The sequence below is a fragment of the Periplaneta americana genome, chromosome 3, assembly GCF_040183065.1.
Source record: "Periplaneta americana isolate PAMFEO1 chromosome 3, P.americana_PAMFEO1_priV1, whole genome shotgun sequence".
Taxonomy (NCBI): Eukaryota; Metazoa; Arthropoda; class Insecta; order Blattodea; family Blattidae; genus Periplaneta; species Periplaneta americana.
The window spans coordinates 97,110,892-97,123,279 of record NC_091119.1 but is presented as its reverse complement, the minus strand read 5'-3'; the positions used below and the strand labels follow the sequence as shown (position 1 = coordinate 97,123,279).

Genomic DNA, 12,388 nt, shown 5'->3' with positions numbered 1-12,388 from the left:
CTCTTGCGCTCCAATATTTTTCAAAGATATTGTCATGATCAGCCATTGAAGCACAGATTTTTAAGTTTGATAAATAAGTAATACAGTTACAATATTAAATTTTTATATTATAAGAATATTTAAAAATATTCGTCATTTATAATGAGATTTTGACAAATAAGTAATGCAGTTACACTCTCATTATAAATGATGAATATTTTTTAATATTCTTATATATTTTTGTGAACAGCAAAACCATACAATTTAAAATTGAAGTCAAGATAGCTTACATTTTGGGATCACTGAAATTGCTTTTGAATGTGCAATGCAGAAAAGAAGTTTGTCACCTTATTTGGATGCAGTGTAAATGATTTCATTTATGTATGTCTTTTGAATGACAGTTCAAGAAAATTAACTACAAAGAGGAATGGCATTTATAACACAATAAAGAAGTGAACTGTGAAATGTGTACAACATATAATTAGAAAAGCAAGTGTTATCTTCATGGCACTGATTCTTTTCCAAGTAACTAGTCGATAATAAAGACTGCATGTTACAGAGAAATAATTTTTTAAAATGCAGAAACATAGCATACTATTAACACACTACACAATGTGCTACCTCGATATCAACTCGAGTATCAAATCTGTTAAGCTATAAACCAAAAGTGAGTAAACTTTTCCTCTGTGGGCCATTAAAGAAGTCAAATAATTATTAAAATTTTATTGAAAATCATATACAAAACTATGGGAAATCATAAAGAAGTGATTATAATGATACTGAAGTAATATTTACCAAAAGAGTAGTAAAGAAAATTATGTTTAAAGAACACAAACAATTTGATTACATGCACACCAACAGCTACAGCATTGATTTTTCAGGTTAGAAACAGGTTCGAATGTAGATATGTCCAAGTGAAATTTGTTTGCAGGATACTCCCACTTCCCCTACTAGTATTGCACCATTGCTCCATTAATCATCATCATCATCGTCATCATCTGCTGTATGTAGATCACCTCCCATGGTGCACCAAGGATAAGACTACAGCAGAAAGTTGCTCACTTGAGTGAATGATGCAAGTCAAGTACCCACTGTTACAGAAGGATCAATTCAACTGAAGTAATGTAATATGCTAAAGGTACGCATTCACTACATTGTATCACACTCATCGGACAAATCGCATGGATTAGAAAAAGACAATCTTTACTGTAATTGTTATGTAACCGTATTCACTACATTGTATCGCACGCATCGGCTCTCTGCAAATCCGCCCATGTTTCTCGGATGAGCAACTTTTCCGATGCGTGCAATCATGGCCTTCTTTAATAAATCAATTTTAATTGCTCAAGTGTTACTATTATGTTGTGCCATGTTCAGTGTCGCGCCAAAATGACAGACGAAAAACTTATTTAGCTTGTAGAAAATTGTGAAGAATTATGTAATTTGAGGCGTTCCCATTACAGTAATCAAGTTGTGTCTCACATATATATTATGTAACCAATATCTCTTTCGTTTCTTCCTCTTCAATTAAGACGCATGAAGCAATTACAAATTCTTATTTGCTAACATTCATAATCAGTAGACCTAACCTCAAACTCGTCTGTTTTCAGCAAAGTCAATATCGTATGACGTAATGTTTTAAACAGCTGCTAGGGAATCTGATGAGGTGATGAGGTAGAGCCGTTACAGTGAATGCATTGCACTTAAAATATCCATTGTGTGCGATTTGTATGAGGAGTGCAATACGATGTAGTGAACGCTTACCTTAATAATAAGTTGAAACTGAAATTCCTGATGCTCTGATTATATTTTCTATCTATAGTCTGGGATCAGTTTACTTAATACTTTAAGGGTGAAATCTAACCATTTTTCTCCCATTACTACATAATGCTAGTGGGTTATGGTGATTTTTTAGTTTGCAGGTTGAATTTTCTTTTGTCAACTTTGTTTCTAATTTCGGTATTGACAAATACTCCAACTGGTAGTGATTTTCTAATTGTCATGTTGGCAGCAGTGACAGCAGTTGTTGATTGTGCAAATTTTGAAAATTCAAATTGTTCTAGATTTCTGAGGTGATTACTGGAAGATAGTGAAATTTGAACATACTAATAATTAATTAATATCAGTATTAATATTAATACATAATAGTTATTTTATATGTTGCATTGTGTGGTGGTTACAATTCAAGACTACAGTAAGGCAAGTGTAAATAAATATAACATACATGGTATGATACATGCACTTGGGTAATCAATAGAAATACATTTCACATTTTAATGAATTTCTTTCATGTTTAGATTTGTATTACAATAATGTCAAAGACAGGAAATAGTATGGCAGTGACTCCTTGAAGAAAGACAGCATGTGCCATTCAGAGTACGCTTCAGGAATCTATAGTTCATATGTATAATGAACTGAAGAAAGAAAATAATGAAGAAGGAATTATGCGCATGGAGACAGCAATTATAATTAGAATAACAAAATTATTAGGAGTAAGTATTCTTAAGCATACATTTCAAAGTGGCATTCGGTTTTTGGAGTTTGTGTTAATCATTTCACATGATCAACAAAATACATTTTTAGGTTAGGTCTCGTGAATCGTAAACTGTTTATTCAAAGCAATGAATTTCATGTTGTCAGACAAAATACATTTTAATATTAGATCACATTAATATACTAATTACCAACATAATGTGTGAGAGGTCCAGGAGGAAAATATACTCTTTCACAAATTAAGTTATTGAACCATTTAGAAAACACTTTCCAACATAAAGATGAGATGTGGTAAATAAGTAAATCATCATTAATACTATATTTTTATAGTACATGGCATTGTGATTTTACCCTCTTTGGTGATATCTGGTATTTAGTTGGTAACGCTGAAGAGATGGCCAAAGTAACCTTTTAGAAACTACACTTACATGATCCTCACTATAGCTGGAGGAAATTTATACTAATATTTTTAAAAAGAAAAAGGAATCTCTTGCTTCTACGGGTATAAACATTTTTGAACTATTTTATTGTGGTCATTAATACTGTATTAGTGGCAGAACACAGGAATCAATCTGTTGTTTTAAATCACCTGCAAGCCCCATTTTCCCAATCCTGCCATTAAGTCATGTGTTTATGTGGACAAAATAAGTAAAGAAAAATAATGAATACCAGTATTTTGTCCTTTAGTTGTTAGTGGAAGAAATAACAGAGGCTATTAAAAAAAAAAAAACATACAATACAACAACTGCCGAGTAATTTGAAGTGTAGGCCTAATGATTATGTTGACTTACTTTCTATCTGTGTGTGCAAATCGTTCACTATCACTTGCAACTGGGCCACATTCATCTCTGTGAGAATCTGCCTGCTTACCCGCCTCCTATCTTCAGGAAATGGGATGCCCACCTGAAAACGCAAAGCATGATTCTGCAGACTTACAAATGTGATAAGAGGGTTGTTAAATATGAGGAAGGAACAAAATTGAAGCCACTGAAGAGGTGGGGTAGGGGGGGGAAGGGAGATCTTACAAATATTTTTGGAAGCTCTTGGAAACCAGACATTCCCATGAGGCACTTGCTTTACAGCATATTTACAGTGTAACAAAGACAAAATCGTATGAATAAATACATTTCCAGATGTTATGTCACTTCATGATAAAGCAGACTAAGTAGCAAATAGGTTGTGTGCTAGACTTTTGTTTGAAACCTCCCACTACCATACTGGTACTTAACCCCGTTTCAAAAATACAAATTCCGTAGAATCTAAAACAATAATTTTACTCAAAATCAGCTGATACCACTCAAAGAGTGACTAAGATGTAAGTACATGGTGCAAGAATGACATTAAATATTATGTAAACATTTCTAGTACTCCAAATTATTATTTCTGTGGAATAATAGCTAAGAGAAGAACTTTTAATGTACATGCAAGACGAGAAATCAGAAAATGCAAATCTAGGCTACTTTCCAATTCTCTTTGACCTTCTTTGCTGATATTTTCGAATGTTTAAAACACTTTGAATAATAGTCTGCAAGACTAAGACATTAACATAATAACAGCTGGGGATAAAATCAATGGATTTATAACGAAACTCTATTTCTGGTCGACAACACTTAATAAAAATAAATTTAATTCATTACAGTGTATTAAACAATTCATAGATAATTTAGCTACATAGGATACAACAAGAACATACAGTGTATGTTTTTAGCAAATATGAAATTAATTTTGTACAATTTTAAAACAATAGTTTTTGAAGTATTTTTGGGAAAAAAAGTCAGAATAATTATGACAGTCACAGATGGATAATGAATCCATTTTTAGACATTGGATTCAACTGGCTGAAAAAAAAAAAATAAAATAATAAAAAAAAAAAAAACTTGTTGAAATATGTACTGGTACCTACTGACTGTATGTTGAATTTAGATTCTTTTTTTCGCAGAGCACAGACCAATTTTGCATCAAGTGATTGCAAGAATAAACTTGCAAAAGAAACTCTTAAATTTTTGGTATATTTTCAACCTTGTATTTAGGCAAATTAGTTTCTCGTCTTTGATTGTCATCAAAACAAAAGCGAGAAATCTTCTGGAACTTGAAAATGATATTACTGTGTATGTATCGAAAACAGAGCCCAGATCTGAGAAGTTACTTTCTGTTAAACAGGCACACTTATCACATTATTTTTTGTTTTACTTGACTATTACTGAAATAAATAAATAAATAAATAAATAAATAAATAAATAAATAAATATATATATATATATTCAACTTATGTTTCTAAATACAAAATAAATGTATGTCAAGAAGGTGTTTCCTTTGTTTATTTTGTAAATCATCTAGAGATCCCCCTCAGTTCTTGGGGTTGCGACCCACACTTTGGGAAGCACTGTGCTGGCTTGTGAAACTGGGTGACCAAAGATGGTGTAATATTATTTGTCAAACAATATACTCCTTTTTAACGAATCTCTGAGGGATTACTTTTCTTTTCCTTAAATAGGAGTTTTCCTTTAAAGAGGGTTTACATAAAATGGGAAGGAAAGGCTAAATTAACTAGTACTAACTTGTGTATGTGATATACCAAACATTATAATCATTTAATTAGGCCTACAATTATTATTTACAATACATTTCATTATAATACACTCCTCAAAATAAAAAAGTTGTCATGTTTTTCAATTGTTATATTTCTAGTACAGAAAATAATTTGTACAAAATGAATTAACAGAAAAATACCTCGTAGTTTATTGCCAACTTATACAATAGAAAACTCAAATCTAATGTTTAGTCCTCATGTTAAGAACAAATACAGTTGAAGGTGTCTAAAATGAAACTTGTAAACATTGTAAAACAAAAATGTTTTCTTTTCTTCTCTATTCAGTCTCAGTAATGTGTGTTTCCTACTCTTTCTTGAATTACGGCAGCACAGCGATTTGGCATACTTCTGATTAGCTTGTGAATATTAGGTGGAATTCCTTGCCACTCTTCTTATAGAGCCTCCTCTATGTTGGAGCATTTGACGCTTCTGAACCCTTCTTTTAAGATTATTCCACAGATGTTCTATTCGATTAAGGTTTGGACTGCAGGGAGACCACTCCAGAACATTGATGTGGTATTGGGTAAGAAAATCTTGTACACACCGAGAAATATGGGGATGGGCATTGTCGTGGGCCAGTAAAAATTCTTCTCCCTTATGTTCTGCTAAGTCGTACATGGGGATTAAGAACTTCACTGACACACCTGTCGCCTGTCAGACCCTGATTTCTCCTCCTCCGAATCACTACAAGCTCTGTCCAACGTAATCTCTCCCCAGAGCATAAGTGAACCTCCTCCAAAAGAAACTCTTTCAGTGACTACATCTTCAATATGACTCTCTTCCGGTCGTCTCCATACACTAACATGTGTATCATTACCAAACAGAGGAAATTTGGTTTAATCACAAAACATGACTCGTCTGTAGTGTCTCAACTGCCAATTTGTGTTCCTCTGCAAAGCGTAGTCTCAGTTGTTTGTGTCGCCGTGTTAAGTGTGGCACTTTTTTTCGACATTCTGCACCTGAGATTGTTTTCATGCAGTATATTACATATTGTTTGGTCACTCACCCTTTGTCCTGTAGCATTCTGAAAATCCTCTTGGAATTCTCGTGCCATTCACCTGCGGTTTATTGTAGCAAGAAGACGCAAATAATGATCTTCAGCAGGGGTAGTTTTTCTTCCATGACCTGAACCTGGCTTCCTTTGTTGTAGTGTGTCATTCATTATACCGTTTCCATAATTTGAAAACAGCATTCTGACTTATTCCAAGTTGTCTGGCTACATATCACTGTGAGTGCCCTTCTTGAATCAGAGTAATTCTCTGGCTTGCTTCTTTCACTGTCAAACACCTATTTACCTTGTTCTCAATATGAATGTGTGCTGCCATGGCTATACATACCTGTACTGTGTGCCTACCGACAGAAATAAGATGTTCATCCATTCTGTTTTGGGCAGTGTTTACTTTGACTCCATCTACTGATAGTACCTCAAATTGCCAAAGATCACAAATCATTTTCACTACACAAACATAGAGTACATTTCACTTTGGGAAGAACTAAAATCAGAAGTAAACACTGAAATACTAAAACAATTGTCTTTAGAGACAATTAATATTAGGTACCCTCCACAAAACTGGCTTCTTTTATACACTGACGGATCCTTGATCTCCAGAGAACAAGGTGCCAGTGCAGGTGTTATGTGCTGTCTCTTCTCACTTTATAGATCTCTTGGGTATGGAACAACAAGTTTTGATGGAGAAATCATTGCAATAAGTGAAAGTCTCAGGAATCTTCTATGCCACATCAATAAATTTAAAAATGCAGTTATATTGTCAGACTCCAAAGCAGCTATTCTATCAATCGTCTCTAAACACACACCTTCATCTCAAACAGCAGAAATAACTAAAATGCTCTCTCAATTAATATCACTCAACCAGGTATTAGTCGCGCAGATGGTAAACGACCCGATGGTCTGACCTTAATTCCATGGTCTAGAGGAAAATCTTTAATTTGGGACTCCACTTGCGTTGACACTCTAGCTCCATCTCACTTACCGAATACCTCCAGAAGCGCAGCATCTGCTGCTGAATTAGCCGTGAAGAAGAAAGTCAATAAATATGCTCGTCTTTTAGACAATTATATCTTTGTCCCATTTGCTGTGGAGACCTTCGGTCCTTGGAGTCATGACATTAAAGTTTTGGTATCTCAAATCGGCCAAATTTTTATCTCCATTACTGGTGATCGCCGTTGCACTACTTATTTGCGTCAACGCTTAAGTATTGCTATTCAACACGGAAATGCAATGAGCGTTTTGGGTACTCTTCCAGAGTCCAGCCCTTTGGACGAACTTTTTCTCCTGTAAAAATTTTTATCTCTATGTAAATGTTTATATTTATTTTTTATATATGTGTAATTGTAACGGTGAAAATATTGTTAATCAAATAATTATTATAAAGAAGAACTAAATTCGTTCTCAATAAAAGAATTGTATTCCAATGGATACCATCCCATTGTAGAATCATGGGAAACGAGAATGCGGATGCTTTAGCAAAGAAGGGCAGCACTGCTACTTACAGACCTGTTACTAAATCTACATATTACTCTGTGAAGAGATTTATTAAATCTACATACTTAGACTTCAACAAACAAAATTTGATAACACAATCCCAAGGGAAAAAATGGAACTCTCTGCATCAAAATCCACAGTTAATTCCCCATTTACCACGAAAATCGTCTGTAGCTGCATTTAGATTGGCAACAGGCCATGATTGTTTGGCCAAACACCTGCATAGAATTGGAATATATCAATCCCCTAACTGCCCATTGTGCAACTCAAACCAAGAAATGGATTCGGAACACCTCAAAATCTGTGCTTCAGTGGTTGGCCATGATAATATCTTTCAAAAATATTGGAGTGCAAGAGGTCAAATGACTTTATTATCAAATGCCTGGCATTAGAAAACAACAACAACAACAACTTTGGGAAGAACGATATTTCACTATCTATTTTGTGTTTCACGGTACACTCATCCGAACTTGTGACAACATTTTTATTTTGAGGAGTGTATTTTCTAACTCCTTAAATGGTGAGGCACAAATGTTTTCAGTTTGGTTGAATCTGAACCACACTGAAACTAGGCAGTGGGAATTCCTTTTTTTCTTCTTCATTATTCCCCATAATGAAGTAATTGGCAAACCATGCTTTTTTTGCCATATGTGATAGTGTTATTTGAGGATTAACCTCAACATTCCTTATAATTTTCAAATTCAGTCTGATAGTTAATTTCTTCCATTTTGTTGCCATTATAATGATGCATAAACAGCATAAACTAACAAAAAACTTTTAAACAGGATCCACACAACTTGTGAGAAGAAAACAAGCAAAGCAAGAATGATAAAGAATGATGCCACTGCATGGCGCTGCATTACTATCGACTGAGATGTGTTATTGATTATGCCGGTACTACTGATTATTCATTATCACAAAATCCACTTGAAAAGTATTCCTTAAAAGCGTGATTTTCCTTAAAACTCAGAATCAATTATATTTTATTCTTACGGTAATTTGGCTGGGACTTAACAGATTATTCATAAAAAAAAAATGGGAATTCGTTAAAAACGATATTTTACTGTAACTCTTTTCCATAGTAACCACTTTGTAATGAAGATCGAAGGCTAACTACTGTATACAACCATAACCCTCAGTACCCTTAATACATTTATATGTCGCCTAATAATTTGACTGTGAAAAAAAATTGACTTGCGACATGCTTTGAATTTTACATCTATTTTTTTTTTTCTGGACGAAAAGTGAGTCTGTTCTTTTTAATGATCTAAATGGACTGGAAATCTTTCTGTAGTTAGTATCACTTTACTTAATATTTTGTACTTTATTTTTTCCTTTTAAAATTTTTCACCAATTGTTATCTATCCTAGATCCATTAATAACATCATCACTTTAAAAAATTTTCACCAATAAAATTGTCACCTATCCTAGATTCATTAACAATATCATTAAAATTTCCAGATTGATGGGTTCCAGATACGTTTTCAAATCATGCTAATGAGGAATGTTTGCTATCTCTGCATACAGTCAAAGGAATATCTTTCCTTATGTTTGATAATCTCACCTTCTCCAGACTGGAGCGCACCATCTCAGTGATGGGGCTCTTCTTCTGGCGCTGCCGCTCTACCTCCATCTGCATGTGGGCCATCTCCTTGGCCTGCGCAAGAGCCATGCGGGCCTCAGCCTGTAGCCGTGCTTGACGTGCAAAGAAGTCTGCCTCAGTAACAGGCTGTGGTGGCTCAGGCTCCCTGCGCAGCGGCAGAGTGAGAAGTGATGTCGAGGGGCGTGAGGCCACAGGAGGAGGAGTCAGTTGCAGTGACTGAAAAAAACACAATGCAACAGTTTTCACAGAACTCTATGCCTGAGAACAGCAGTTTTAAATGGAGGCTTGTTACACTTATCAATGGGATCATGAATTACAATGGACTATTCCAATTAGCTGTCCTTTCCTGAAAACGAATAATTACAACTTTATGCTTCTGAATGATATTTACAGTAATGTAAAATCACTCCTATATGTTGTCGATAACATTGCAAAACCTGCATTACATATACTTTTGGCAAGCTAATGTGTACTATAACACAAAATTAACTTCTGAAAAATTAATTTCTCTCTGTAATGTGTTTTCTGTACAACATTAGAAACATCTTACAGCAAATCATATTAGTGAAGTTAAGTATTTAATTTATCGTTTTCAGTGTTTTAATGTGAAGTGTTACTAGTATGACAAGATGCCAACGAATGAGATCACAAATTAGAATAAAACCAAGTACTTTCGAATCATGTTATTCAGTATCTTACTGTGGGACAGATTTCAATCTTCTGTGTTTTTATAGATATTAAAGAAAGTTTTAAAACCAGCTACTGATACTAATTTTATGAGTACTGTATATGAGAAGAAATGAAGTGAGGACGAACAATCAGGAAATGACTTACATATCCGTTTGTCAGATGATTACTGTATTGATTAGATACTGTATGTGACTGAGTTGGTGTAGACATCATATAGTATATTGTGTAGATACTGTCTGTCAACTGCAATGAATGTACTTGTTTTCTTACTGTGACTACCGCTGCTGTTGGTGCTCTCCATCTCTATCCTGTGCACTTACCTTGACTGGCAATGTGCTGCTCCGTGGCACCACTGGTTCTGTCTTGATGGGTGATGGGGCAGTCTCTGTGTCTGAGCTCGGTGACTCAGTGTCTGACACGGTCTCGTTCATGAAGCAAATCTGCAGGTTCATCCCTGGCAGGGAAACAGACTCTGCTTCTGTAACACTACTGCAGCAGCTAATGACCTCTAATAAATTCATGCAAATATCTAATTACTTTGTACACAAGGCCACTGAATTCTGATCACATGTCTGTGCAGTTTAACACAATGACTTGCGCTTTCTATTCACAAATACAAGTGGGTAATTCCATGCAAAACAGTATGACGAAAAACATTCATATCTCCAAATTTGTTAAAAATTGTACATTCAACTCTTTATGTCGTATATATTAATCACGTACAAAATTATGTTTGTGACAGCTACCATTTAAATGTAATGGGCAGTTAAAATATTTTTATTTGAGCACATAGCTCTATTTTAAATTTGCTTTCTGACCATAAGAATAATTACAAAAATCTTTTAAAAGATATCGTTAGATAGCTTACAAAATAAGTTATTAGGATACTATAATTCAGTGCAGCTCTGAAAATTGTGTTTAAAGAAATTCAAAAATATATTTAAAAAAACGCCATTACATAAAATCGAATATTTCAATTCGCATGAAAAAAATAAATGACAATTTACTGAGCATTTTCATTAGGCTGTCAAATTTTCATAATGGGATCTTCAAAAATAAGGAAGTTATAAATTAAAACAACTCGCCATGTAAAGGTTGATCTATGCCGCTGCGCCATCACTGCTGCTGGTCATTGCGAGAAGCTGGTGCGTCACATGTCTGATTTCAACTAGTTTCGCTACTTCTGATGAATCAGAACAGGGTTTTATTGCTAACTTTCCATTAACTGGAACCACACAGTGAACACTTCTTGTTCCGGGAACAGTCTTGAGGCCGGCAAATCTTTGAGGATTTAGATTTTGTAATTACTTTTTCATGTTTTTCAATGGATGTGAATGACACAATAATTCCCTGTATATTGCATTTTGACCAATCATACAATCCTTTAGGAGTTGAAATTAGAGTTCCTGGCTTTTGCAGCGATTCGCTTGATTGTACCCCTTACACTGTCACTGGGTCCTTTACCGTGACTAGTTCCAAAGAAATGCCACTCCGCAGGTATTTGAAAATCGTGTTCATGATTGAGTAGATTAACGGATTTTTTTTGTTCTTGTATTCACTAGCTGCTCCATCACTGAAATCATATATTTTAGATATTTCGGTATGTGTTTGTTTCAGATGTTCTATCATTTTCCTTTAAAAAACATGAACTGTTGCACTATCGTGAACTAAGCATTCCGAAATTACTGAAAAACAAAGGTTCTCTAAATTACCACCAACTGAATTTCTGTAATATACTGTGAATGGGTGTATTGTTGCTTGAGAAGTACTCCTGTGATGACCTTGTGTAGCATCCTGAATAATGAAACTGTAATTCTCTGAAAAACCACCAATGATAATGAACTCACCGGGCTTTATTTCATTTTTCAGCTACTTTAAATAATTTGCTTGGGACTTTGCAATGAAGTTGTGTACAGTATCTTGAATTTTTTAAGCCAACCAATGAAGTTATTAATGAAATTTACACAGTCACTTTTCACTAAAATCATATTGGCCCTGTCAGTTGTCGTCCATTCCTTGTACTAAATTTCTCTTAACAATGACGTCAATATTTCTGATAGATTTCTCATAGGTACATTTATAGTTCCTTACGTTCAGGAGCATATGCTTCTTCACTCGTTGAATTTCCTGTCTCTGTTTGTAAACATTCTTTTTCGCTTGTTGATTTGTCGACCTTACTTTCAGTCCCAGCAACTCAACTAATTATTTCAATTTTTGAAATCTTATGGAAAAGCGTTCTCAAATAGCACCACCTACCACTAAATGCGGGACCTTTTTACACATGCTACTTGTCACTTTTCTTTTACAGATTTGTGACGAATGTTTTTAAAGTCCGAAAGTGTTGCAACACTATACAAATGACGCCAACTTTTCGTCTTTAATTTAGGCATATTGAACATTTACAACTTACAATGACAGAACAGATCAAAATCGCCGTCTAAACTGAAGGGAAAAAGTTACAGTGATAGAAAAGAACAGAATCACCCTCTAAACTGACGGGAAAAAGTTGTGCTGAGATTATAACAGGAAA

The 12,388-nt window shown here is 34.5% G+C and overlaps 1 protein-coding gene across 7 annotated transcripts in view; it reads right to left on the bottom strand.

Moving 5' to 3' along the window:
• Positions 1–12,388, bottom strand: part of Schip1 (Schwannomin interacting protein 1) — a 410,317-nt gene that overhangs the window by 13,542 nt on the left and 384,387 nt on the right. For 6 of the 7 annotated variants that reach the window (XR_011331312.1, XM_069821042.1, XM_069821046.1 and 3 more), the window contains 3 exons: positions 10,179–10,330; positions 9,130–9,384; positions 3,264–3,375 (listed from right to left, as the gene is read on the bottom strand). Coding sequence is in view for 6 of the 7 variants with exons in the window: in XM_069821042.1 (XP_069677143.1) it covers positions 3,264–3,375; positions 9,130–9,384; positions 10,179–10,330 (519 nt within the window). In the remaining variant the exon portion in view is untranslated. The remainder of the gene's footprint in view (positions 1–3,263; positions 3,376–9,129; positions 9,385–10,178; positions 10,331–12,388) is intronic. The other variant, XM_069821043.1, reaches the window with a different exon arrangement.